This window comes from Pipra filicauda, unplaced genomic scaffold, assembly GCF_003945595.2.
Source record: "Pipra filicauda isolate LSUMZ 115617 unplaced genomic scaffold, ASM394559v2 scaffold204_size1372650_pilon, whole genome shotgun sequence".
Taxonomy (NCBI): Eukaryota; Metazoa; Chordata; class Aves; order Passeriformes; family Pipridae; genus Pipra; species Pipra filicauda.
Window position 1 is genome coordinate 461,175 of NW_024104315.1, and position 27,724 is coordinate 488,898.

Sequence of the window (27,724 nt, forward strand, 5' to 3'; positions counted from 1 at the left end):
GGGCACAGGTGGTGGGGATGGGCTGAAGGGAGGTTTCAAGCTTTAGTGCAATAATTAATAGATGTGCTCTGAGCAGGTCGGGGTCACAGCAGCCCTTTCTGGCAGAGCAGGGACCAGAGCCAGGCACGACAGGGCCTTAATTAACCTGGCCCACCTCCCACACCGGCTGTGGGAAGCTGGATTTACTCAAGTGCCACAATTCCAGAGCCTTAAATGTGTCTTCTAAAAAACTTCTGGTGTCCTTTTGTGCTTCAGAATTGCTCCGATTTGTCCTCTAAGGATGATGAACGTTCGTAGCTGGTTTTCAGTACTGAAATATATTGGTGTTACAGAATAGATTAAGTAAAGAAACAATAGATAACAGTGTGATTAATATGACATTTTAATTGCTACGTCAGGCATATTTTCAAGTATTAAGTCCTATGAACTGATAGAAAAAAGTTCATATTAAAAAAAAACCAGAATGATTGAAGCCATTTAGAGGCCCTTGCTGGACCATGCTGTCAAAATGTCCAGCTGACCTTTTCCTCGTGGTAAATTCATCCAAGGGAGATTTTATACAAGCTATTTTAATTTGATTTCCCCACCCTCCCCCCTGGTTTTTGGATTAGATAATGGTCAGAGCAACAGAAATGTCAAATCCTTACATGTACTCTGCAGATGGCCAGGGGCCATTCTATATGAAGTCTCTGCAACTTTATTTAAATTTTTAGAGACATTTCTGAATGCATCATTTGCCACTCTTTCACATTTGCAGTTGGGAACAATCCTGGAAGTGTTATCCCTCCGTTAACTCCCAGGCAGGAGCAGAAGGTGGCACGTAGGGATTGTCCCAGCTCAGTGGAGGTGGGATGGGTCACTCCCTGGCACCAACAATGCACAGACCATGGGTAGTGCCTGTTCCTACCCGAGCTGTGCTTTGGAGAGCTCCTCATCCTTTGGAGCAGCTCAACAGTCCCCTGTTGGTATCATCACTTCTCAATCCACACTCACCCAAAGGCAAAGACAGCCTTGGATTTTAGGAAGGAATTCTTCCCTGGGAGGGTGGTCAGGCCCTGGCACAGAATCCCAGAGAAACTGTGGCTGCCCCATCCCTGGCAGTGCCCAAGGCCAGGTTGGACAGGGCTTGGAGCAACCTGGGCTAGTGGAAGGTGGCCCTGCCCATGGCAGGGGGTGGCACTGGATGAACTTTACAGTCTCTTCCCACCCAAACCAGTCTGTGATTCCCTTTTGTTGTGGCTACGCCTGCACAGGCACTTGAGACATCAGATTTGGGAGCCCTGAGATGCAGCAGCTTTTTGCCACTTCAAGGGAAATTGTGAGGGATGATCCTTGGAGGGGATGAAAACCATTGGTTTATTCAGAACAGGACAAGTTCTGCCTTATCTTTTGACCAGGGAAAGCAAAGATTTGGAAATGTGTTCCCTAAAGGGACAAAAACCCACGGAGGGGCTTGAGGAGGGAGCAGAGATCCCCCAAACCTCCCTGAGCAGGTGAATTCTCCCCTCCACACAGGCCCTGCAAATCACCAGGGGGGAATTCTCTGTGACTGAGGTGCATTCACATATTAATACAATCTTTTTCCGCGTTTACAACCCATTTATTCCTAAGTGTGATTTAGAGCTCGGTGTCAAGTCGTCACCAGGGCAGAATTCCAACGGCACGCTGGAAACACTGAGAGTTTCTGCACTTCAGGATAATGTTGATTTAGGGGCTGGTGCAATAGCCCACATGGGCTATTTTATTTAGTTTCTTGCTATTCCTATTCAAAAATTGCCCCATAAAAAAGGGAGAAGGCGTTAAATAAAGTTTAAATGCTCATAAATCTCAAAGAAACATCATGTTTGGAGTGAAGGGAAACGTTTGGATAGACTCAAAATTGCTTTTTTCATGGAGAAATGTTTTGTTGATGTGTTAAATTTAAAAGGAAAATCTCTGACTGTGAGTTTCTTTCATTTTTTGATACTTTGCTAAGGTTATCAAAAGAAAATAGGTATTACTGTTCCAGCTCTTTGAAAATTTTGGCTGTGATTTGATCTGGGACCTCTGAAGTGTGGTGATTTTAGATCTGATGCCTCTAAAATCTGGCAGAACTGGACCCAAGTTTTCCTAATTTGGGTACCTTTGAGTGGAGTGTTTAATTCATCTTCCTGGTTGCTAAAAATCAGGAGCTCTGCAGAGTTTTTTGTTTGACTTCTTCCACAGTTTTCATTTTGTCTTCTGGTTTGAGGGGATTTGTGCTGTTCCTATTTCTGCAGTTTTTCCTGCAACTATGAGTGACAAAACTACTTTTTGACCCTTTTTCTTCCTTTTTAATGAAGGCTGCCAGCCATGTGAACTCTTCCAGCATCAGTTGCTTTAATAACATTTTCACATAACATGGAAAGCTGGAATTCCACTGCTTTGGGCAGCTCAGACTCAGTTTGTCCTGGTGAGGCACCAAAAAAGAACTGGAGAGCTGAAGGGAAGAAAATGAACCTGCACAAGTTAGAGGGGTACAAGGATTTAGGGAGGATGGGCTGACATTATAGCAATATTTAAAGGATAATTAAAATATAAATAAATATAAATATATTTATACAAATATAAATATTAATTTTAAATATAAATTTTTTAAAATTCTCCTAAAGAATGGTTGGAATTCCTCTCCTGAGGCAGAATATTCGCTTTTGAAGGGAGTTCAGCAAGGGAAGAGCTTCGCTCATGTTTTTGGTGTTCCTCAATTATTCCATCCTTTCCAAAGGGCTGCTCTCATGAGAGTAACAAAACAAACCTGATGTAAAAATGATGAGGTTAAAGGGCCCGATTTGGCTCCTCCAGAGTGAGAAAAGGACCTCAGTGCTGCTCAGAGAACAGAGCACAGATCTGAAGAAGCGATTCATTGTTTGCTTCCACCGCCAGGAAAAAATGTTTTTACTTCATTAAGGTATTACCAGGATTTTTAATGCCACATCCACTTCTTTCTAAATCATTCTATTCTTTTGAAAAAGCTGTGTTAAACCTCTCCCTAATAACTCCTGTGATTATGATCTTTGCAGAAATCCCAGAGGACAGGCTTCTAAAAGTGGCATTTTATTTCCAGAGCCTCCCGGTAATTAAGCATCTCTCAGACCTTCTGTATTCAGCTGCATGGAACTGCTCTGCAGAAAATCTCTTTTCACTCGAATAAAAAGATGTTTTGTGTAAACTTAAGGGAAGGATTTCAGTTCTGTTACGAAATACAAGGGTTTTAGGCTCAGTTTAATGAAGGAAAATAAAGTGTACTCTTTGCTTAATGGACACAAGGAGGTCTGTGAGTGAACAAAGGTCCTGCTGGAGACCTGATGGGAAGGGGTGATATAAAAAGCTCTTTTAAACTCAAACAAATCATTGTCACCTCTGTAAAATATTTTATTGAGTTCAGTGTGGGGATTATTGAACATCATCAGATGTAAGTGATCTTAAAGGTCCCTTCCAACCCAAATCATTCTGTAATTCTATGATTCCATGATTCTATGAAGTGATATTTGCTTCCTGTGGTTTTGCAATTTTTTAATCATTTTTCATTTTATTTTATGGCATTTCCCCTGGAAGTCCAACTTATGGGGTCTGTGAGTGATTATAGAATCCTAAAATGGTTTGGGTTGGAGGGGACCTTAAAGAGGTACCAAAGTTTTGGCAGCTCCCTCTAGGAATTCACATTTTAGACTCTCTCCCTGTCAATTTGGCCTCCCACACTCATGGATAAGAAATATATTTATTATGCTGTTTGAATAATTATCAGGTACAGATGAACCTCTCTTCTTTTACTCATTCATGTGCTTGGACATCACCACCCACATTCAGAGAGATTCTTTTAAAAAATATTGGGAGGGTTAGGGTGTTATAAAAGGAGGTTTCATTCAGGTCTGGTTCAAGGCTTGCTGATGCCACAGAAAGACTTTTTCTGGAATTCAATGGGCTTTGGGTTGGTACATTTGATTCTTTTTATTCAAGTTTCCCATTTCTATAGAAAAAAGTCCAAATAATGCATTTTACAACACCCTCTCTAATGCAGATGAGTGTAAAAAGTAAACAAATAGCTTTTATTTAATTGAAAATTGTTGGGTTTTTTTAACAGGTTACATTGAAGAACAGGAGATAAATAATATCCACATCACAAGAAACTGCAACTCTCTTCTTGCCTCAGTTCTAGCAGCTTAGCACAGCCTTTCATGTTTGACACACCATTAAATGGGGTTTCAGTAAGAACTACTTGTAAAAAATTTGAGACCACCCTCCTTGTAATCCCAAATTACCTTTGGCACCGCTCCATTTAATTAATGAATGTACATTTATCCAGTCATTTCAAAGCTTATTTTCAAAAATTCAGGTCACATTGATAACATTTCCTTAATGACAGACCACTTGTACCTCCCTCCCCCAGCCCCACTTGGTTCTTTACCAGGAATGTTGGTCATGGTGAAGTATTAAGATAAAATCTACAGGTTTTATTGTTAAAAGTCCATGGTTGAGCTTTGCTTTAATCATCAAGGAAAAGGGGTTACAAGAACAGAACTCAACAGCAGGGTCCCAGATGCCAATATATGGTTTAGCCTTTGGGATGCTTTTGTTGCTCCAGAGCTTAAACCTGTAGAAACAGAAGCAGATAGAGGTAAATTTGTGTCAAAAATTACTTTTTATTATGCATTCTGACATAACCATAATAATTGTCCTATTTTCAAAATGAAACATTGGCCACAAATATTATATTTATTTATTTATTTATTAAGTTGTAGTAGCACTTCCATGGAGTGAGGGTTTGAATTATCTCCAATAACGAATATTTACTTTTAGGAGGGGCTTGTTGCAAAACTAACTATTATAAATATATATATATTATATTAAAATGCTCCATTTTTCATGAAGAATAGGGTATTTCTGGGAGCTAAGGCTGGATCTTGGGCCACCCCACCCCAACCATAGAGCAGGGCTGGGCTTCTCTGTCCCAGCAGAGCTCCAGAGCTGTGTGAAAGCTGCAGTTTTGACTTCTCATTTGGCAAGAAATCTCATTTCTTTTTCCTTCCCTGAGCACTGCGGGCAAGGGGAGATGGAGAACCACACCAAAAACAGGGTGTTTCTCCTCCACTGAATCTCAGAGTATCAGAGACTCACCAGGAGGGAGGACTCCTCTGGCCACGGGAAGGCTGTTAATCTGTTGTACTTGGAGGCACAGATTTCTTCTTATGCAACAGCATTCAGAGAGGAATAAAAAAATGTCTCACTTACTTGATATTTTTGGAATCCTAATTTCCTCGCTGCTGCTGCCATCCCCACCATCACTGACTGTTCTGATTTCTATGAGATAATCTTCTTCAAACGGGACCAGAAGTTCAGCTGAAGTGTTGTTTGTCTCCAGGATATGTGCTTTGCTGTGTCTGTTTTGTCTGTACAAAATCTAAGGAGAAGTGGAGTGGAAAACAAGAGTTATTTAATTTATTTTTAAGTTTTAATGTTGATTTTGGCTTTGTTTGTTTTTTTTTGCTTGAGAGATTCTTCTGTCGTGTCCCAAAGTTTTCAGAGCACTTTCAGCATCCTGAAGAGCATTAAAAGCGATTTACAACATGGAAATATATTCTACAGGATTTTTTGGTGGATATCACAACAGGCATTTATCCCAAATTTCATAAAATCTCACAGGATGGTTGGAACCTTAAAGATAATCCAGTGCCACCCCCTGCCATGGGCAGGGACACCTTCCACCAGCCCAGGTTGCTCCAAGCCCTGTCCAACCTGGCCTTGGACATTTCCAGGGATGAGACATCCCCAATTTCTCTCAGCAGAGCCTGTGTTTGCTCAGAGGGACCTTCTTAAAATTAGGATTGGGAAATCCTTATCCAATACACTTGTGCTCTTCTGTAAATATGGAAGTTGGACACACCTTTAAACAAGACTTCACTCTGCTACAACTTTTTTATCCAGAACTCATCTGACAGCTCAAGAACTGCAAATCCCTGTTTTTACTGCTATTATAAACAACTTGTCTGATTAATGAGGTAAAGACTTACTTTGTAGCCCAACACCTCTGACTCGTTCTCCATTGTCTTCACATGTTCCCAGTTCAAGCAGATTTTGGAATTTGTCAGCTTCCAGGCAATGTTTGCCGGGGGTTGACTCGGTGCTTTAAAAGAAAAAGATGCTGATAATCACAAGATACAAGTGAATATTAATTTGATGGTGTAGTTGAGTGAGCTGCTGACATGAGAGAAGCAAATGCATGGGGGATTCAAACCTAAAAGAGTGAAAAACCCACTTTCCAGTCCATCATTGCTCTTGTGTTACTCAGAATAAAGATCTATTCATAGCACAGAACCATTTGCTGTGAGGGTTCACTTTCAAAATTAGGAACAGCCTGAGAGTGTCTGACAGTTCAAGTTATATTTGATGGATTTGGTTGAAGTAAAATGTTGTTCCTGTCTGTATTTTAATATACAAGAGGGTGTTTTGCTTTGTGGGTCTCAGTAAAAGCTCCAACTAAGAGCAAACAAGATTTTCATCAGCCATGAGGTTACAAAGAGCTGCACATTAAAGCCTCCACCTGATCCAGCAGGAAACATTGTAGGATTTTATAAATTCTCAGCACAATGGGCTGAGAGGAGCTTTTCAAAGGCTTTCTGTGCCTAAGTGCCAGGGCTTTGAAAATTTGCCTACAAGTGCCTGAAATCCCGGGTGAACATGGGAGGTGGAAACTGTGCCTTTGAGCTGCAGCTCAGGTTTGGAACATCATCATCTCCTGCTCTGTGCTGTGCCCTCCTGGACCTGCCAGGGAGGAGGGTGGCACTGGGGGGGGATGGGGTTACAGGAAATAAGGAGTTGAACAGAATTAAAAATAGGGGGAGAGATTTGGAGAAACACATTCTGAGCATCCCAGCCCTGACTCCAAAATGCTCAACCTCTGGAATCGTTCTCTTCTCCCTGTGGTTCCTATAGTTCATGATTTATGGATGCAACTTAGAAAACACTGGTTTTTTGGGAACATTCCACAATTTCTTTAATTTCCCATGGACATAAAATAAACTGGTGGAGCCTGCTGGTTCATAACTCTCTGCCTCGTGATGGTGGAGAAGTTTAATCCATCCCACTGGAAGGGAAAGGAGGTGTTGGTGAAGCTCCCAGGTGAGTATCCATGGATGTCCTTCCATCAGCCACACTGCCAGTGTGGGACAAAGATTCCTTTTAATTTTGAAGGCATTTATATCCATTCACATAGATAAAATAACAAATTTGTTTAAATGTTGCTTCAAACCTCTTAGTTGCTTTCAGCGAATGTTTTGTATAAGGAATTGGAGAGTAAAATAATCACAAGAGGTAAAGAATGTCAGATGCTTCATTGTGCTCTGAAAAGTCTTGAAATCACTCCAAAATGGGGGAATATTGACTTGGTCAAAGCTCTTTAGCATAGAAATTTAAAGATATCTTAATTTGTGGTCTTTGGGCTGAAAAACCACCGCAGGAGGATTTTCAAAACAAAATTACCTGGGTTTTTTTTAAGCCAGGAAACAGAATAAATGGTAACACAGCACTTCCCCAAATCCATAGTAATATCCTCAAACAGAACCACGGCAAACAGGTCTAAGATTAGCAGATCATTTCCTCAATTAATTTCTTGTAATCAACATCATCAAGGAATAATAGGAGTGTCAAGTATCTGCTTAAGTTTATTAAGTTAATGAAGTTCCTCTCATGGTTTAGGTTACACTTGGCTTTCTTGCTGCACTGAGCTGAGCTTTATGCAGGCAAAATATCTCTAATATCCGTAAAATATAGATGTATTACAGGAATATATGCATATATTTGTAAAGCAAAAGGAAAAGCAAAGGAATTTTTGAACTCCACAAGTAAAGAAGCAGAAGGGAACAGCTCCTAATGGAGTTGTGTGTCCATGAAAGGACATCAATTCCACTTGCCTAAGTAGTTTTAACTTAAACCAGGATGTCAACTTAGACCTCAAATTGATCTTAGATAAGTATGTTTCAATCAGAATTGCACCTATCTGGCAAGAAGGATCATTTCAGCTTTGCTTAGTCTCTGCAATAATGGGCTGCAGAGAATGTTGGGATCCTGGAGGCTGAGCAGGAAGACAGAGCTATTACTTTGGAGCTCCATCTCCTGCTGCAGATGCACATTGTTTGCATTCTCCTGACATATTATCTCATATTGAAAGTGCTTGCATCTCGCAGAGACAGAGCTTAAAAATTTAATCTATATATTTAAATATTAAAAAGGTTATTTTGACTTTAATTTTTAAATGAACCATTAGCACGAGCCCGAATTTGACAGCAGATAAAGTCGATGTAAAACAAAAGCAAATTTATTCCTTCTATGTCTTGTCATTCCACTGCCTTGTCTTTAACTTGTCTTTCTTATGCACAGAGGAATAGAGAGAAAAAATTCCAGAGACGAGTTCATTTTCACTGAGAAATGGACTGTGAGAAGATTCACAAAATGACAGAATTTTTGGGATTGGAAGGGACCTTAAAGACCATCTCATTCCACCCCCTGCCATGGGCAGGGACACCTCCCACTATCCAAGGCTGCTCCAAGCCCTGTCCAACCTGGCCTTGGACACTTCCAAGGATAAGTTCTCTTTGAGTCCTTAAGAAATATCTTCTCTGGCTTTATTTGGATTTATTTTATTTACATTAAAGATGTTTCTGTGGTAATTAAAAGTCAATTAATTAATTTTACAAGTTGTTTCTTGTCCTGCACTTGGAGTAATAGCCTGGAACAGCACATAGACAAAAGGAAAACTGGTGAAAGCTGGGAGAAATATTTCCCTTTCATGCAAAAGGGCTGATCAATTGTTTGCTGGGAAAATATAGTCCAAGGAAAAAAACACAGCACGAGGTTTGTTTCTACAATTGCAGAAAATCTTAAAAAAATAATGATTAAATAGCATTTATATGAATTTATCCCTTATGCTGCCCTCTGTAATGCAGTTTAGAGGTCTCAAAAAAACTCTGGATTTGGAGCATTCAACAGTTTTCTTTAAAAAAACCAAAGCAGCATATTCTCACACCCAAATTTATTGTTTGACCCGTGGAACATCTTTCCTTTATTGACTCTGCATGACTTTGAAATCCCCTGAAAGCGAGTCTCCTCTATCCCAATGGAAACAGAAATCCTTCCTGATGGAAGGACAAGAGGAAGCTCATTTCTTAGCCACGGATTTTGTTGTTTGATTTTATGATGAAGTTGGGGATCCGGTTTTCTTCGATATTGAAACATTTGACAGGGATGAGCTGAAATGTCACCGCCACACCCAGGAGTTTGGGACACTCATTGTACCAATTAAAGTACTCACGTGATTTTTTGGTGGTGACATTCACGGGGGGGCTGGAGGGCCCTGTCCCTGCAGTGTTGTAAGCTCTGACTGTTGTAAAGTACAATGTGTTAGCTCTCAATCCCGTGATGTTTTTGGCTGTTACATTCCCGCTGACTCTGACTTTCCCGGCTGTGCTTTCCTTGGGGTCGTCTGTCCAATATAAAACCTGGAAAGTGAGGACAAAGAGCAGGCAAGTCATTGTTTCCCAGCAACTAGAGGTGTGGCTGGGAAGCAGACGTGCTGACAAGGAAGATTTCAAGGAATATAGGACCTTTTGTACTCAAAACTAGCAGGATATGGAACCTGGTGGATACCTGAGCACCCCTTGGTCCTCAGACAACATTATGGATTTGGGAGAGGAGCTCTGATTTGGGAATCAAGAGGAAGTCCTTGCACAGTATCCCTCAAAATACTAAACTTCTATAGTATCCCTCACAATGGGATACTAAACTTCAATTAATCTTGAAGTTTTCATTTATATGACAGAAGTTCTGGGCCAGAGCTGCAGCCCCGGGCTGGAAATTCTCCTGATTATCTCAGGTGAGATATTGCTACTGAGAATCAGGGGAAGAGCTCCACTGTCCATTGGCTTGGAAGCAAGGGATGAAGGACCAGAATGCCAAGGTGGCCAGGACAGGGCCACGTATGAGGGGTCAGCCCCAGCCCAGACTCACCTCGTAGCCCAACACCCTGCCCGTGTGCCGGTTCCACGCCAGGGGCTGCCAGGACACCTCTACCTCCGCCGCCGACACGCTCAGCGCCGACACCGCCACGGGAGCAATCTGAGGCTCTGGGACACGGGGAGAACACAGTTGGTGGGACATGGGTGGTGTTAAAGGGAGGGAGAGTCAATACAACAGGAAGAGGTGTTGGGGAGCAGCAGGCAGAGGCTCGGGAAGCCTGGTGCAATCTCTACTTATCGTGGAACATCGACAAAACCTGGGTTTAAAGTTGGTCTTTACCCCCCTGCTGGGACAGATTTTCAGAGGAGATGAAAATCAGCTGCTCTGAGTGGTCCAAAAAACTAGACCCTCTGAGAGCTACACCTTTGAAGGTCTGATTTTTGCAGCACATTCAGCAGGAGCACCCTGGGGACAAATCATTGAGACATGCCCTCTGCTGCCAATGATCCTGAAAATCTGCCCATGGCTTTTTTTACTTCCATTTACCATCTTCTGTTTCATGTCTCTTGTCAATATTCAATAAGCAGGCTTAAACAGGCTCCTTAAATCCCTGATCACTTCTGGGACCCACTGGTGCTACACAACCATTACTAGTTGGAGTAACACATTACCATCTTCTCCTGAGTAGATGATGGATACGGAGCTCAGGGTCCCTTCTCCCTCGTCGTTGTAGACACCAACTTTCACTTCGAAAGGAAACAGAGGTGTGATGCTCTCGTTCCTATAAACATATTTGCTGGATTCCACCGAGGCCACGGCTGCTTTTGTCCAGGTGGCAGAGCCCAGAGGCCGGAACATGACGATGTAGCCAAAACCTTCCCCGTTCTGGAGTTCCTCCGAAACCGGCTGCGGTGACAAGGTGGGCAGTCAATAAATGTTTGCAATTATACACTGGTTTAATTGAATCTTCATTCTCTGACTATATTTTCCCAGTATTGATTTAGTTGACTGTGCCTCAGAGAAGATAATAATGTTTGCTCCATCAGTCAATGTAATATTGAAACAAAAATCAAAATTATAAATCTATCGAGGCAATCAATTCAGAAACAAAAGATCTGATCAGCTCCTTTAAAGTGATTCTCTTTCAGGCATGAAGTTTGCAAAATTAAAAGCATTTTACTCAGTACAAGTTGAAGCTGGGTTTTTTTCCCCCCCCAAAGGAGTATAGGAATGCTAATTTTAAATAAATGATTTTAGAGGCAAAAAAGAATTGGGAAAGGAGCAAATGTACACACAGAAATATGTGTCAGCTGTATAATTGCTGCATATGAGTACAGTACTTATGTCATTTTTTTTAGCAAAGAGAAAGTCTCAAGTGCAGGGCCACATTCTTACTTAAGTTTTTAGAACAGAAATGTTACTGCAAGTCAACATGGCAAAATTAATGTTTCTATTAATCAAACCTCATGTCAAGATATGTAGGAATATCTCATGCTGAACAGGCAATTACATCAACACCGTGTCCAGCATGAGCTTCATTGTTTCCATGAGACAAAAATACTTCCACATTGGCTTCTCAAAGTAAGGAAACATTTATGAAACAAAGCCAGCAGAGTTTCTCAGTAAAACTTCATTTACTTCAGGTGCTTGCATCAGAGTGAGGGGCATGGAAAAGCAGGCATGGGAAATGGTGCAAAAAAGAGAGGAAGACAGAGGGGCAGAGCCTGGTTTTTGTCTCCAACCCCTTCTCCTTCAGAGAAACTCCTGGGAGCAGGAATGAGGTAAGAACCTCAGAAGTTTTCAGAGCAATTATTTTATTCTTTTCTCCATAATTTCCTTCTAATTCTAATAACAACTCACACGTAACACACGTGTCTTTCCTTAAGTGTTTTACAAACATTAATTTCCCCGATATGCTCTTTTCCATCTCTTTTCCAGCCCTGAGAGAGTTAAGTGTGAGGGAGGATGGTGCCCTGGGGATTTATAAGAGTTCAAGCTACTTTCTAGAGCATTTAATTTGTTTCTGAGGCTTCTGTGACCTCGGATTTAATCAAGATGCTTAGTGAGTGCATCACAGAAAGCTGAGAGTCGTGTTCAGCGTTGTTAGCTGGGCATAATTAGTATTTCTTCTGACTATTTTTCGTGACACACTGTGGAGTCCAACAGGATAATTTGATTGAGATCTCTCAGGCTGTTTTTGATTTTCATGTTCTTTTGCTCCCAAAGAGTAAATCAGTAGAGGAGAAAATGGAAAAAAAAAAGAGTGAAAGATGCAGATGGAGGAGAACTTAATCCAGGAAAAGTGAAGTTTCACTGTTTGCAGCATGTGGGGAGGGGAAAACATTGGCAGTGACATTTATCTAGTGGGGATTATTTTTTCTTTTGATCTGATCTTTTTCTGTTTGACCAAGCACCTGCCCCATCAGCTCACAGAGGCTGCCTGCCTTCATCCCCACTCCTGTGGGAGCTGCTGGGTGGCTGGACAAGGAGGGTTCCTTCCCATACCACTCACTTTGCACTCTCTGAAATGACCTGTGTTCACCCTTTGCAACTTGTATGGTATTAAAGGTTCTAAAAATGTGTATTCTTTCCTCTCACTGGAGTGCTGGAGAATTAAAGGGCTCATCTCCTTTAACACATAATAGGATATGTCTTGTCAGCACAGTGTTCCAGAATGGGAAACATGTAAACAAAAGTAGGAAAAATGTAAATGCAGAAAATGGCCAAGCAGATTAGTGTGTTAAGCACCTCCTGTACAATGGAGATAAGAGGGTTATACAGACTTCTAAACATCTTTACAACATGCCCCTTAAACTGTTTATTTTTATAAATTGTTGGCTCTAAAGCAGCAAACTTGCTGTATATCTTACAGGCTGCTTTCTCTCCGCATGCAGGGGGAAATCCAAGCTCAGCCACAGCCAGTGACCAAAAAAGCCTTTGGATTTCAGCAGGGCTGTGATTTCACCCACGGATTCTCCCCCATTAGCCAGCTTGGGTTAATTGAGCTAATTACCTCCCATGTGATGACCAGCTCGGAGCGGCTCCCTCCTCCTCCACTGATGTTTGTTGGTGCCACCACAGGAACTGGAGGAGAAAAGATGTTGGTACTTGTGACTGGTTCCCCAAGGCTCAGGACTGGACCAGCCATGTTTAATATCTTTATGGATAATCTGGACAAAGGGGTCGAGTGCACCCTCAGTGATTCACAGGTGGCACTAAGCTGGGTGGGAGTGTTGCTCTGCTGGAGGGCAGGAAGGCTCTGCAGAGGGATCTGGACAGGCTGGATCCGTGGGATGAGACCAGTGGTCTGAGATTCCACAAGGTACAGCACTTGCATCCCAACAGCCCCATGGAGCACTCCAGGTTTAGGGAAGAGAGGGTGGAAAGCTGGGAAAGGATCTGGTGGGGGTGCTGGTCACCAGCAGCTGAACATGAGCCCAGGTGGGCAAGAAGGCCAATGGCACCTGGCCTGGATCAGGAATTGTGTGGCCACACCTCAGTGCTGTGCTCTGGACAAGGTGGTGACCAGTCAAAGGTTGGACTGGATGATTCTGGAGGTCTTTCCAGCTGGATGATCAGAGCCTTTCCCAGCTCACATGCAGCTATTCCATCTTCCAACAGGTAGAACAGGGATTCCACTGCATAACAGCCTGTTTTAAATGAACTGAAATTATGTTTACACATTTTCAAGTTTCTAAGGCTGAAGCCACAGATGTATTTGATACATGAGTACCCTGGTTCAAAAAATTAATTAAAGAACCTTGGAGCATCAAGTATCTGACATTATTATGCCTCATCAACTAATTGGCAAAATGATGTTCCATTCAGACTGTAGCTGCAACACTACTGATTTACTAATTATGCATTTGTTCGGTAAACACGTTGTTGGAGCAATATATTAATTTTTTTTAATTGGCTGGATGCTTTTCTTAGGAAATTCAAAGCTCACACTTTGCTTTTTCCTTCTCCCGAGACTGTAAGTGACACAAAGTTGGTTGTTTAGAGCTTGATCTCCCCAGCACTGCTCCAGGTGTTTGGCACCAGAGGTACAGGCTTGAGATCAGGCTCTGCGTTGGTGTTGGAGGCTGAAGGGGCTTCTCATCACTCCAAAGGCTCTTGGTGGAGGGACAAACAGACTCTCAGCATTTCCTGCCTCTTGCTCTTCCCTGGGAGAGTTCAAGCCCAGGGTGGATGGAGCTCTGAGCAACCTGGGCTGGTGAGAGGTGTCCCTGCCCATGGCAGGGGGTTGGAACTGGATGATCTTTATGGTCCCTTCCAACCCAAACCATGATATGATTTTGTGATTCTATGATATCATGTTTATTGTCACCTGCTAGAGAAGTACGAAAAAAGAAGACAACCCTGGAGCTGGCAGAGACAGGAACCCTCCATGAGACATTTGGACTGGTGCCATCTCCAAAGCCTTGGTGCTGCCTTTAGAAATTCCATGATTGTTCTGTCAATCCCTTTATTCAGCTCTCACCGTCTAAAAACCTGATGTGTCGAGTCAGGGCTGAAGATGGGGCAGAAATAGGTGGGATATTTGTGCCTCTGAAGCTTTTTCAGAGATTTTGGCAAGTTTGGCCATATCTGCTTGTCTTTCCCTTCCATCCACCCGGTGTTAGCCGAGCTCCAGGGGTGACAACAAAACCAACAGCACCCGAAGCTCACAGAAAGTGATATCAACCCGCTATCATTCTAGATTCCAGTTTCCACATATTCCAGATTCCACATGTAAAACTTTATCTGATTTCACCCTCTCTAGAAATGCAGGAATTTCAGGATAGTTTTGCTGTGCAGCCATAAAAGCGAGTGCAAGTGCAAACAGTCTGGGCTCTCTTGGAGGGTTTTGTCACTCACAGTCAATGTCTTTGTGCACGTCAGAGGCAAATAATCTCAGACTGACAAGAGCTGCATTAAAAAGGCAAAACAGACTTTCAAGCCTTGTGTTTCCCTGTTTCATGATCCAACTGATGCTCAATTAGCTCATGTGTTAAATGTGTTCAGTACTTACTACATTTGCATGGGGGAAATTTTGTACCACTGCTCAGTGGAGCCTCAACTGGGTCAGAGTTGAGAAACAGATGAAAATTCACAGCTGAATGCACTGACAGAGGCTCAATTAATTCACAGCTCCATTTTAATGAAATGAACAGTGGCTCATTTGCATCCACAAATCTACTAATGCTCCGATTTCAGCTGGCAAAATTGTTATTGCAACAGTGAAGCTCAAATTCACCCTTTCCTGGCCAGCTGTTTGCTGTCCCCACTGTCCTACTGCTTTCAGTCTCCTGTTCTGAGTAAAAAAATAAGATAATTGCACAACAATGGTTTGAGACAGAGTTATTTACAGCAGTGAAGGGGTTAAGCAACTAAAACCTGAAGAGAGGCTTGCTCTTCCTTTTGTTAAACTTCAGACAGTGTTACACTGTAAGGAAATAATGTTCCTTGTGTTATTGCCATGATAAATAATACTAATTTTGTTGTTTCTTTCTCTTTGTAGCCCTAACCCTGTGAATCCCTCTAATAAAAAAGAAATACATTAAAAAAACCTTTAAAAGTTGAAAGCTTTTACTGACTTTATAGCTGGTTTTGAATATCACATTTTACAAAGCCCCTGGTAACAGCAAGAAAGACTAATTTGGGCTTCATGTGATGGAGAATATATGTCTGTGATAATCTGTTGGGAAATTTAAGAAATCTGACCCCTCTGGAAGGTGGCCCTGCCCATGGCAAGGGGTTGGAACAAGATGGTTTGTAAGGTCTCTTCCAACCCAAACCATTCTATGACTCTACTTTGAGAAACAAATAGATCCCCTTTTCTAAGGAAAATGTGTTTTCTTCTGTATAAGGTACCATACTCCATTTTGAGTCCTGTCCTGAAATGCAAACTTCAGAGCTTGGCAAATGAGAGAAACAGAGAAGAAAAAGTGGATTGTAAAAGCTGCTTCCATTTTACTGCTTTCAACCCTATAAACACTGATTTTAGAGGTGGGAGAGGGTTGATAAGCAGGGGGCTGGAGAAACATTAAACAGGCCAAAGGTTTGGGCTTCAGATAAATTGTACCAAACTGAGCGGGTCAAAGGACTGACCCTGTCAGTCACTCAAGAATGAGTGTGCTTCCCATGAGTTGCCAAGTTCCAGAAGATAAATGGGTAGAGGTTAGACAGATAGTAAGGATCTCACCCTGGAGCCAGTGGGATTTGGATGCTGTAAGTCATTTCCTCCAGTTAAAGCCAATATCCTGCTCCTCCTGATGCTCAGATATCAAACAGAGGTGTTTGATTTCTTGTGCTGGGATATGTCAGACAGCTGATGTTATCATTTCATATGCAGGTCCCTGAGCAAGGGATAAGCTTGGTTTTAATTGGAAGAACACAAATGTTGTTCCTCAATTGCCTGAGCGAAAGGTTGTGTTCGGGTTAGGGATTAGATATTTTTTGAGACATGGCAAAGGGAGGAAGCATGGGCCAGCTCCAGCCTTTAGCACAGAATGGTTTGGGTTGGAAGGGACCTTAAAGACCTCTAGTTCCACCCCTGCCATGGGCAGGGACACCTTCCACTAGCCCAGTGTGCTCAGAGCCCTGTCCAGTAATGTTCTCTAGAGGAAGTTCCCTGCCCGTGGGAAATAATCCTGTAGGAATGAGTAGCTCTGCAGCAGAGAAATTCCCACACCTGGGACCTGACAACATGTCTGGGTGGAAAAAACTGCCAGAAAGCAGGGACTTACCTGCAGCTTTGGTTTTCAGGAGAGCTGATGGTCTGCTTGGTTCCCCAATCCCAACGCTGTTGCTGGCGACCACACGGAACTCGTACTCAACCCAAGGGCTCAAATCAACCACCGTGGCCTTGTGAGTCCTGCCATTAATGACTTCAGGAGCTAAAAAAACAAACGTGACAACAACAGGGGATTTTTGAGGTACAAATTGATGGTATAGGAAAAAAAATTCCGGGCAACTCCCCCATTTCTCACCTGTGGAAACCGCCTGCCATCCCACCGAGAACGGAGTCCTGGTCTGGACACTGTAGATCTGGACTGGACTGTTATTCTCTACTCCAGGCTTCCAGGATAACACAGCAGTAGTGCTAGAAACATGTTCAACTTTAACATCTTCTGGTGGACCTGGGGGGCCTGATATGATCAGCATTTTAAGAGGAAGGTATTGGGAAGAGAAGATTCGTTGCTGGAATGGGTTGGGCAGGTCTTACTTTCCCAAGCCAGTGAAATTATTCATGAGGCTGCAGTGGCATAGAAGCAGCACAATCTCTAAGTGATGGCTCCTTGCCTGTATTACATTTTGTAGGGAATGAGGGTGTATGAGTCAGGAGAATGAATGTCTTTAGGTTGCTAACATGAAAACTACAAACAAAGGAAAGTGGGGGTTTTTTGTATGACAAAGAAAGTTACTCTGTGTCTGTTGTTGAACCATCCAGCATCCTCAGAATTCCTATTGAATTCAAACTGAGGTTTAGGAAGAATGAAGGATGGGGCACTACACAGATTTCTGATTTCTCTGAGGGTTTAGAAGGTCTACCCCCTCCCAGCATTTCCCTCCCTGCTGGTACTAAAAGCTGAGTTAGTTGCCCATAGAAAATATTTTTCATATTATCTCCAAACAGAGGAAAGGAATGAGGCCTCTTGATTTTCCCAACCTGCACGGGGACCCAGAGATGCCTGGAGGAAGTGAAATTAGGGGACCACATGGACCTGTGTGGCCAGAAAACGTTACCTTCCAAGGAGCCCATGGCAGACCAGGGTTGGGTGAATACCAGGACCGTGTTGGCCAAAATCTAAATCAATTTTGGTGCCAAGAGTACAAGATATAAAGCATTTAACTATTGAAACGTTGAATTGATATTGGGATCATTCAAACAAGAGCTGATGGTAGGAATTTGGGATTCTTCCAGAAGATATATGTGTCCCCATTTAACAGACATACCTCTCACAATGATATCTGCTGTTGCAGATTGACTGTCTAGAGTTGTTTGCACCATGCACACATATTTCCCAGAATGATGGAGCTGAATATTTCTTATCATCAAATCCCCAGCAGATTCCTGGAGATACCAAAAAAAAAAAAAAAAAGTAAACTAATCCCTCACAACGTGCTTTTCGTTCTGGGCATTTTTATAAATTGCTCAATATTAATAAAAAATCCAGCTTTTAAATTAAAATATTCATAGCTCTCATCAGTTTCTTTCATGTGGACATTTTTATTATGGCTCCACAAATAACTCAAGTGCTTTTCTGAAATTTAGGGAAGAGAAATAAATGGTTGCAGCCCCTGTAAAGAAACAGTGATTTGCCAGGCATGTAAACAGGGATGGGAGAATTATGGTGAACATTTGTGTGGTCTGAAGACTGTGGCAAAGGGTTTCATCGAGGAGTTTGGGAAACTTACCCTTCCAATCCTTTCAAAGTGATTTATTCCTCTACTCAGCTCAATTCTCTGGCCATTGAATGACCACGTGAACACCACGGCAAGGGAGGGGTCGTGGGACACCTGGCAGGGCAGGACTATGCTTTCTCCAACTGTTGCATCCGTGTCAGAGGGTGGAATAGTGATTACAGTCCTTTCTGCAGAGACAAAAACCAGATCATTTTGATTAAAATGCTTATAAAAATAATAGATCTTGAAGGAGTTTTGTCCCATTGCTGAAATGATTTCCAATTGGCCCAAACGTTCCATAATAAAGGAAATTATCTCTAATACAATGATGATGTCAGAACACTCCTGCCTGTGGGTAGCCCATTGCTTTGGCAGTACCAACCCAAGGAGCCCTGTGTGCCTCTAAGAGTGAGCAGATGTCGAGGGTAACATTCTAAATTAGTCATATTTTACTTTGCAAAACCCATAATCGATAGTTATGATTTCAGCTCAAAAAGTAAAGACTTCATTAAGACTCTTAAAAACATCTTCAAACTTGAAAATCTCTCCTGAGCAGAAACTGCAGCAAAAGCAAAATTTCTGTTCATTTTCACCTCCTTTATACATGGCCATCCTTAATCTATATTAATGTTAGTGGTGCTTTACAACACAGCACTGCTTAGGTTACAGCTTCAAAGATACTTTCCCAGGCAGGAAAACTATTTTTTGGATCATTTTTAACCCATTACACTGAGAAACAAGCTCGCAGCTCTTATTAAGGGAAGTATTAACTCGCTGAAGGGGAAAGAAATGGGTTTGTATGGCTTCACTTGTGTTGATATGACTGGCAGGCAGATTAGAGATAACAACCACTTTGTTGTAAGCAATTCCCTTGGATAAAGCTTTTGTGTGTGAAAGTGTTATAAAATAGGGAGAATTTAGACACCTGTATGAAATGAGAGCAGAATCCTTTCAACAATATTAATTTGTTCTGAAAATAATGTGAGAGGGGGAGAAGAAAATGTGCACGAGCCGTATTAGTTCAGTGTCATCACAGCTTAACTCTGTGTCAGAAATCCTCAAATCCCAGGCTGGGTTGGGTTAGAAAGGACCTTAAAGCTCATCCAGTTCCACCTCAGGGACACCTTCCACTAGCCCAGGTTGCTCCAACCCAGCCTTGGACATTCCAGGGGTGGGGCAGCCACAGCTCCTCTGGGCAACCTGTGCCAGGGCCTCAGGAGTTTGGTTTTCCCAAGGCTGTGGTTCCAAAGGGTTGGGGCAGAAAGGGGATCTTCTGACCTTCAAACCTCTTTTCAATCACACTGTCCCCAGCTTTGAGGTCACAGATTAGTGTGTGAGTGGAGGTGGAAACTTGCAGGGTTTCTTCCCAGGATCCGGGATGCTCTGGTCACTGGGTGAGGGACTGGATGGCAGGGGGTGAGTAGAAACAAGGGAGAATGTTGCATTTTCTTCTAATTTTAAAAACAGAACAGGATCTTACTAGTTTGGTGACATTCAGTGATATAGTAGAGATATACTTGATGCACTCATCAAGAAACCTTTTCCAAGGGAAACAAAGAACGAATTTGTCTGATTTGTATTATTAGGGACAAATTAGTTTGGGGTTTTTGGTGTCATCCAGAGAGTGTCTGAGGTTCCCCTTGTGAAGCTCAGACTTGGAACACCCAGATTTCTCTGCACACTCTGATTGCTCTTCACAGCCTTGTCCTCACTGTGGCCTCTCCACCAGGAGCTGAGGACAAGGTCTGCAGAGATGCTGTGGCCTCAGAGAATTGCCTTAAAGATACTCCATCATTAATTTGGAGAGATCTCTTCCTCTCCCTGGGAATGGTGTGTCACATGCCATAAATTCCAGATGATTCCAGGGCCAGGTTCTCTCTCTGTTGGCACAACTCCACTGATTTCAGCACATGCTGGCAAAAAACTCAGCTCCGTAAATCTCCGATGAAGTAATTCCACTGAGGAGTGCAGGGAACTTTGAATACATAATTTTGAAAAGTATCTGGGAACTCCAGAGAAACCTCCACAAAGTTTTCTCTTCTTGCTTGTCCTCTTGTACTTCTTATTCCCACAGCTGAAAAAGAACTGCATAAATGACACTTAGAGGGGACACATTAATTTTATTGATGGTATTATCATCTTGTAGCTCTTGTTCATCCTCCTCACACTCAGTGATCCCACTGATGCAGTGTTCACTTCTGGGATATTTTCTGCTTCTTTTATGGATTTGTCTCCAAGACTTCCACCTCAAATACTTTTAAAAGCTTCTTAAAAGCTCTTGGTTCTGTGTTATCTATCTTGCTTAGCAACAGCAGATATGCATTATATGGCAAATCCCATTCCAGAGGAGAAAAGAGAGAAGATGTTGTGAGTGCTGGAGGTGTAATAAAGACTTCTTCCACAAAGAACAAACAACTCAATGAGCAGCAATAAACTTAATTTGCACATTAGATATGCTTTTCCAAGTTCTGACATTTCAGTTGAAAATAATGCTGAAGCAATGAGGCCTATAATTGAACAGCCAAAACTTCTCCAGAGGGGAAACAAAAACAAATGTTCCCTGCAAACAAGATCATTTTTATACCATGTTGTTACTCAGTGTTTTAATAAACTTCATAAATGCCAAACTAAATATTTCTTTTTTCATGTTTTAATGTGATTTTCCCATATCGCTCCAATGTATGTGACATGTGAAATGGTACAGAACCTTAACAAAGAGCTGCCTAAACCCTAAACTTCTTGGTTTATTCATTGTTGGCTGTGCTGTGGCATCATCTCAGATCACCCCTTGTGCTGCATCAGTGCTAATTGGTCTTTCAGAAGATGAGTATGGAAAAGATTTCCCATCACCAGATGCAGCAGGCTGGGGAGGAGGTCACCCCTGCAGGCTACAGGAACTCTGAGAGCACTGAAAACAAGAACATTAAGGAAAAAAGAGAGTTATAAGTTCGAATCACAGAGTGGTTTGGGTTGGAAGGGACCTTAAAGCTCAAAAGAAAATCCCAAAGTACCTTTCACGACGAGGTTCCCTGAATTCCTGGCAGCTCCAAACTGGTTTGTTGCCACACAGGTGAACACTCCAGCGTCTGCCCTGGTGATGTTGGAGAGCCTGAGGCTGCCATCCTCCAGGAACACCACCCTGGGGAAAACAGAGAGAGGAGAACCATGGATTCACAGCATGGGTTGAGTCGGAAGGGACCTTAAAGTCCATCTCATTCCACCCCCTGCCATGGGCAGGGACACCTCCCACTAGCCCAGATTGCTCCAAGCTCATCCAACCTGGCCTTGGACACTTCCAGAGATGTGGAAACCACAAATTCTCTGGGCAACAATAGAAAACCAGAGTAAAAAAACAGACTTCTGTTAGATGACAATGTCACAGTACTTTTAATATCAAAATGTTTCCATTTTTTTTTCTCTCCTCCAGCCAGCTGAATATGTATCAACCAATTTTCACCTCTGCTTATTATTGATTTCTGTATTAGCAATGTTATATTGACATGCTGGGATTGATCACTAACTGTTCCAGCTGGCTTTTGAGCAGCAAAATCCAGAGTCTCCAGAGAAAGAAGGAAGACTCAACTTGTTATTTAATTGTGCTTTATTTTACCAAGGGGGCATTTTTTTTTTCAGATCCCAATGCTCCTAAGCCTTACTAAGGTTGTGTCTGAGCCCAGTTGTCAGGATTATTATTAAATTAAAAGATATTAACTGACTGGCTGAAATGTTGAAATGCCACCTCACAAGCCAAGGAGCCAAATAAAATACATGATTTTCTCACAAGGTCTCCAAACCCCCTTATCAGTCACCAAGTTGTTTGCACCACTTTGCAGAATATTGGGGAAATCACATATAATAGTAATTTCAGGACCACTCCTGGGTTTTATGGACAAAATTAATTTTTAGTCTTGTTCATATGATTCTTCAAGTCCAGGAGATGCTTTAGGATGTAAGTCAGAACAGAGATTGGAATATGATTTCCTGGGATAAACTCTCAGTTCGTGCCTGGCAACTTCCAGCTGTTACACACAAAGTACTTCAGGATTCTGGGATCTTCTTCAGAACACACAGAACACATATCTTAAAGTAGAAAATTTTAAAATGAAAACTGGATTAAGTAAGTAACGAATTTTTGCACAGAAAACATCACCCTGTGATGGTTTGTTACTGTTTTTCTCAGTTCCTCATCTACATGTTGCACCTGATAGGTGTGGAAGTTCTTGACCAAATTTTTTTCTGAGTTTAGAAGAAATTTGAGACATGAAGCTCCTGGAAGTTTTATAAAAATGGATTCAGGATCTCAGCTTCTCTTGGCACTAAACACACTCCTTAACAGGCATAAAAAATCTGCCCCCAACCACAGAAAAAGCTGCCTTCAAATGCCTTCCTTACACCTGTCAGAATCCAGCCACAAATCCATAGGAAACCAGGCTTCATTCATTCCAGCACTCACAGCAGCACTGCATCATTTTTTATATTCCTCTTTTAATTGACATTTAACTCTAAACCAAGGATCCTTTTATAAAATAGAAAATATCTCATTCATGCATCACAGCTTGGGTATTTAATATTTATTACTAACAGCATAAGATTGGGTGATGTAATGAATTATTAAAGGAAATGAACAATCACAGGAGCAGAAGTCGGAGCTGGAAGTAGAATCAGAACCATTAAACACACAAAAAAACCATCACAGTGTCTCCCTGCTTTCCTCTCTGGGATTTATACACTTGTAGCTACACGAGGAACACGCATCAGACCTTGTCCAGCTTCCCAGCACACACTTCCAGCCTCTCAGGGGTGAAGAGAAGCACTAGACTGGGATTTCTGGTGAACTTTTCACTTAAATCTCCCCAGTTTCATGTCCCCCACACCCATCTGACCTTACCCTGCTGAAAGATCTGCCCCTGAGCAGGGCAAGGTGGATTTAGGAAGGAGAGAGGCTGAGATGTTCCTGTGGTTCTGGGCATGCTGTGACTGAGGTGTGGAGCTGAGAGGGAAAGGGATTTAGGCTTCAATGAAAAATCTTTGTTTCCTTGGCAATAATCACCAGGTACTGCAGCAGCTGTTAGTTTAACATTTGTAGAACGGTGAGGAAATAAGTTCAGGTTTAAAAATCCATTGTAGATCCATAATAAACTTGAGCAGAGCAAAATAGGAAGCAAAAAAAAAAAAAATACACTCTTCGATCAACTGATGAATCAACTAAATGACATTTGTTGGATAAGGAAGGATGAATGAAGCTGTGCCAGGGCAGGCTCAGGTTGGATCTCAGGGAAAGGTTCTTCCCCCAGAGGGTGGTTGGGCACTGACCAGGCTCCCCAGGGCAGTGGGCACAGCCCCAAGGCTGCCAGAGCTCCAGGAGGGTTTGGATGATCCTCTCAGGGACAGGGTGGGATTGCTGGAGTCAGGAGTTGGATTTGATGATCCTTATGGATGCCTTCCAAGTCAGGATGTTCTGTGATCCTGTGATTCTATAACATGTACCTTTCTGCTGCTGTGACAACTCTGCATCGAAACAAGACTCATGGGTGTCTCTCCCTCTTGGCAGGGGGACACACAGGGAGACACTATTCCAAAGGCAGGTTTAAATATGAAGAAATCCAAGTGTTCCACTCTGCCTCTGCCCTATTTTTTGCATTAATGATGCATTTCTTCCCATCAGCTTTCACCAGTCACCAGAAAGCATCATCAGTAGGAACTGCTGGTGATAAAACAGTGGATGCAACTGAGTGGTTGGGTAACATATGGTGTTCATCAAACAACCTCCAAAGAGATTCGAGTGTGAATCAGCAAATGTTCATAAATTGGATACCTGAATCATAAGTTATAACAAGCCACTGTGGTGTCTTTCTCTCCATCAAATATTGATGACCTGTTATTTTTACTGTAGCTGCACCTAAAAGCTCTTAGGTGCAAATTAGAATCTGAAAGTGAGCACGAGGCAAAAAGAAAAGAGAATCTCAGTCCCCAAAAGGCTTCAATGTAGATAAATACTGAAGAAAAATGGGCTGTAAAATGTAGAATAGCAAAGGGGACAAGCTTTGAAGGCACAGGCTCTGACTGCAGCTTCAGTCAGTTTAGTCATGTCTCACTCAGATTTTTCCCCTCCATCCTTCATGTGGATTTGAGCCCTGAATAATTCCCATTTTTCTAATTTATCCTCTGAGAGTGGTTTGTACCCACTCAAGGGCTGACAAAGGTGATGTTTGATCTGAAGAAATGCTGTTCTGAAACAATATTTCAATGGCTGGGCAGGCTGAGGGTGGAATGGCTCTTTCGATGGATCAAAAACAGAGCTTAACAGAGAGAAACCACGTGCTAAGGAAAGCCTGAGAGCTCTTTGAAACAGGTCAGGCTACCTAACAACAATTAGGGATGAGCAGTAAATAAGACACTCAGGCAGAATTTATCTAAGAGCACAAAGAACTCCAGAGTAATCAGTTTAGTGGGGAAGGGGATTAAAGAAAATAGAAAATAGAAAAAAAAAAAAGTGAGACATTTCCAGCTGTCCTGAGGTCTGGGTCAGGAGAGGGATGAGAAACAGAGCCTGGCCAAAAATCAAGATGATACATTTCAGATGCAAGACAAAAAAAAATCCATGTGAAAAACTGCCCCGCTTTGCCATGAACAACAAAATCGCCATCAACTCCCTCAGAGCCACGACTTTCCACCCTGGCTGGGTTCAGAGGGGCTGCACTTTGTCCTCTTCCATTTGTCTTTCAAATAAGGGAGCTGGGATGCAGCAGGACACGGGAATACTTCCTTTAATGGGCTTTGGATCAAGCTCTAACAAATGACTTAAAAAGAAGCTGTGAAATGCTGTCTCACCTGCTGAAAGGCTTGCTGAAAACCAGCACTTTTCACAACATTTTAGGCTGTGTGAAGGCTATAGAGAATAATTCTTAGCAGCTGCATCAGAAGACGAGGTAATTCCACGACAGAAAAGTTGAACTTGTCCAATACAATGCAAGGAGAGTATTTTGTCTGCCAGGAAAACTGGACTTCTCTCTATAAATAAATAAGTGCCTGTGGAGGGACGAAAAGCAGATTTGAAGCAGGTCTAATGAATGCATCCCTGTGAAAGGAGGAGAAGGAAGAACTCAGGACACAGCTGTTCATAAAGCCCTGATGCAGCAAGAGATTGCTGAAGCATAAGCCTGAGTCTAGGCTGGCATCTCTGACTTACAAAGTGCTTAAATTCTTATCAGAGTTGTGCTGGTGCCTTGTGCTCCTGCCTGAGTCACACAGGGGCTGCCTCTGGGGAACAGCTCCACTAACAAAGCTGAGAGGAAAAGAAGAGAGAAAAATCCACTTCTGTAAATTCATAACAAGTTTCTGCCCACGAGGGCAAATTAGGAAGACCCAGAAATATCATTCCATGTAGAGTCCCAGGATGGTTTGGACTGGAAGGGACTTTAAAGATTATCCAGTCTCACCCCCTGCCATGGGCAGGGACACCTTCCACTAGTCCAGATTGCTCCTACCTGGCCTTGGACACTTCCAGGAATGGGGCAGCCACAGCTTCTCTGGGCAAGCTGTGCCAGTATTTTACCATTGTCATTGTAAAAAACTTCTTCCTTATATCTTCTTGCTTATATTTATTCTAAATCACCCTCTTTTAGTTTAAAACCATTACACACAAGTATTGAAAATCCCCTCTGAGTGACTCCACCAGCAGGATGGATGAACATCATGTGCAGGAAGGGAAAACAAACAGCCCAGCCAGGACCTGCTGGAGTCAGAACTCTGTGTGATGTTCAAAAAGAGGAGTTTGCAAAGTTAGTGCAGAAGACACGAGGCTGGGATGAAGTGAGAGCTCATTAAAATTGTCACACATAGTTTTTAAGCAAAGAACTCGAGAAATCAAGCAGGGATGATAGGTACAGCTTTTAATTAACCAGACCAAACAAACCAGCTCCCCATGTGTTGTCTCACGTGAACAAAAGATTGTTGATGGCTATTTGCTTTGATCTTAAGAGCATGAAAGAATAATATGTGTTTAACAAGGCTGATAGAACAATAAAATCCGAGGAAAGAAAGAGGTGGCAGGTTATTAGATTTGAAAGTGCAGCAGGGGTAGGTTTGTGCACTGCTGGATTGTGTAGCCAAGCTGGTTTTGGGAGGGGTGGGATGTTAATTCGTGGATGTGAAATGCGTGGATCCAGTCCAGAAAATGCCTTTGAAATCCTCACCCAAACTGGTTGAGGTGGGTTGGTGTAAAACTGGGGGTGAATGGAGCCCCAGATTCCAGCACTGCCAGGATGGCACCGATCTCTCCAAGGGCACAATTCCTTCCCAAAGAAAGGAAAACCCTGATACTTCCTGTGAAGATCCCTCTCCTGGTCTCCTGGCTGCCTCTACCATCTGACACCTCCTGAGGCTGGTGAAGCCATTCGTGACACTGAGCAGATAAAAGGGAGGAATCTGGATCTGATGAAATCAGAGGCAAAGTAATTTTTATTATCTGTAAAATCCTATTTGAAACCGTGTCTCCTCAGCCCCTTTTTGCTGCTTGAGAGCAAACCCACTCCTACTTTCCGGGCTGGGCAAAGATATATTGTTTATAAATTTCGGCAGACACACCAGCAGACGCTGAGACAATATCTGACTTGTCTAATTTTACAAAGATTGAGAGGCAGGAGAGAGGCTGAATTAAAAACTACAAAGGGAAGAAAGAGAGTGAGGGGTAGAAACAGCCCAGCTCCCAAGAGGCTCAGAATTACAGTGATTTATGCAGATGGAAATGTGAGTAAAGTTTGACTGAGTGAATGACTTGTCCCTGCTGATGACAGCCCTGGTATTTTTGAAAAGGTCCCACTGAGTCCCATCTGAGATCTGACTGTCTGTATCATATGTTAATGATCTTTGTACCTGTTTATTCTATTCTGAGGGTAATTTGTATGCTAATAGTATTGCCATTTAATAAACTATGCTTAAAAGATTTTCCTTATCTGCATGCTGATATAAATGAGCTTCAGGGTTGACTGACAATTAACTGGAAATAAAATAAATGCCATTATAATCTTTTAACTATTTGGATCAAAACAACATTACACAGTCTTGCCGAATAGTCTTATTAAAATATTTTAGAAAAGAGTACTATTAGAATTTATAGAAGGTGATGCTATAACACTGTTCCTTCCTATTTCTAGAAATTCCCTTCTCTTCCTAAAAACAGAATTACTTTTGCATCAAATCTCTGCACTTTGGGACCACAAATATTTATTTATGTAAATACATACAGACATCTGAACTGAGCTACACTCCCTCACAAGGCTTCCAGAGAAAATCCAGTATTTTTAGGAGCTGCAACTGCCTTTAACACAAAACAACAAACGTTGTTTTGCCCTGTCTTTAACATACT

The 27,724-nt window shown here is 42.2% G+C and overlaps 1 protein-coding gene across 3 annotated transcripts in view; it reads right to left on the reverse strand.

Annotated features, from left to right (window-relative positions):
• Positions 1-3,368: 3,368 nt before the first annotated feature.
• Positions 3,369-27,724, reverse strand: part of CNTN6 (contactin 6) — a 131,838-nt gene continuing 107,482 nt past the window's right edge. For all 3 annotated transcript variants that reach the window (XM_027743885.2, XM_027743884.2, XM_039380821.1), the window contains exons 12-23: positions 21,369-21,496; positions 18,370-18,545; positions 17,908-18,025; positions 16,941-17,099; positions 16,698-16,847; positions 12,980-13,050; positions 10,638-10,872; positions 10,018-10,133; positions 9,323-9,509; positions 6,027-6,139; positions 5,248-5,416; positions 3,369-4,609 (exon numbers count right to left, since the gene is read on the reverse strand). In XM_027743885.2, the coding sequence (XP_027599686.1) occupies positions 4,509-4,609; positions 5,248-5,416; positions 6,027-6,139; positions 9,323-9,509; positions 10,018-10,133; positions 10,638-10,872; positions 12,980-13,050; positions 16,698-16,847; positions 16,941-17,099; positions 17,908-18,025; positions 18,370-18,545; positions 21,369-21,496 (1,723 nt within the window). In that variant the 3' untranslated portion in view covers positions 3,369-4,508. The remainder of the gene's footprint in view (positions 4,610-5,247; positions 5,417-6,026; positions 6,140-9,322; positions 9,510-10,017; positions 10,134-10,637; positions 10,873-12,979; positions 13,051-16,697; positions 16,848-16,940; positions 17,100-17,907; positions 18,026-18,369; positions 18,546-21,368; positions 21,497-27,724) is intronic.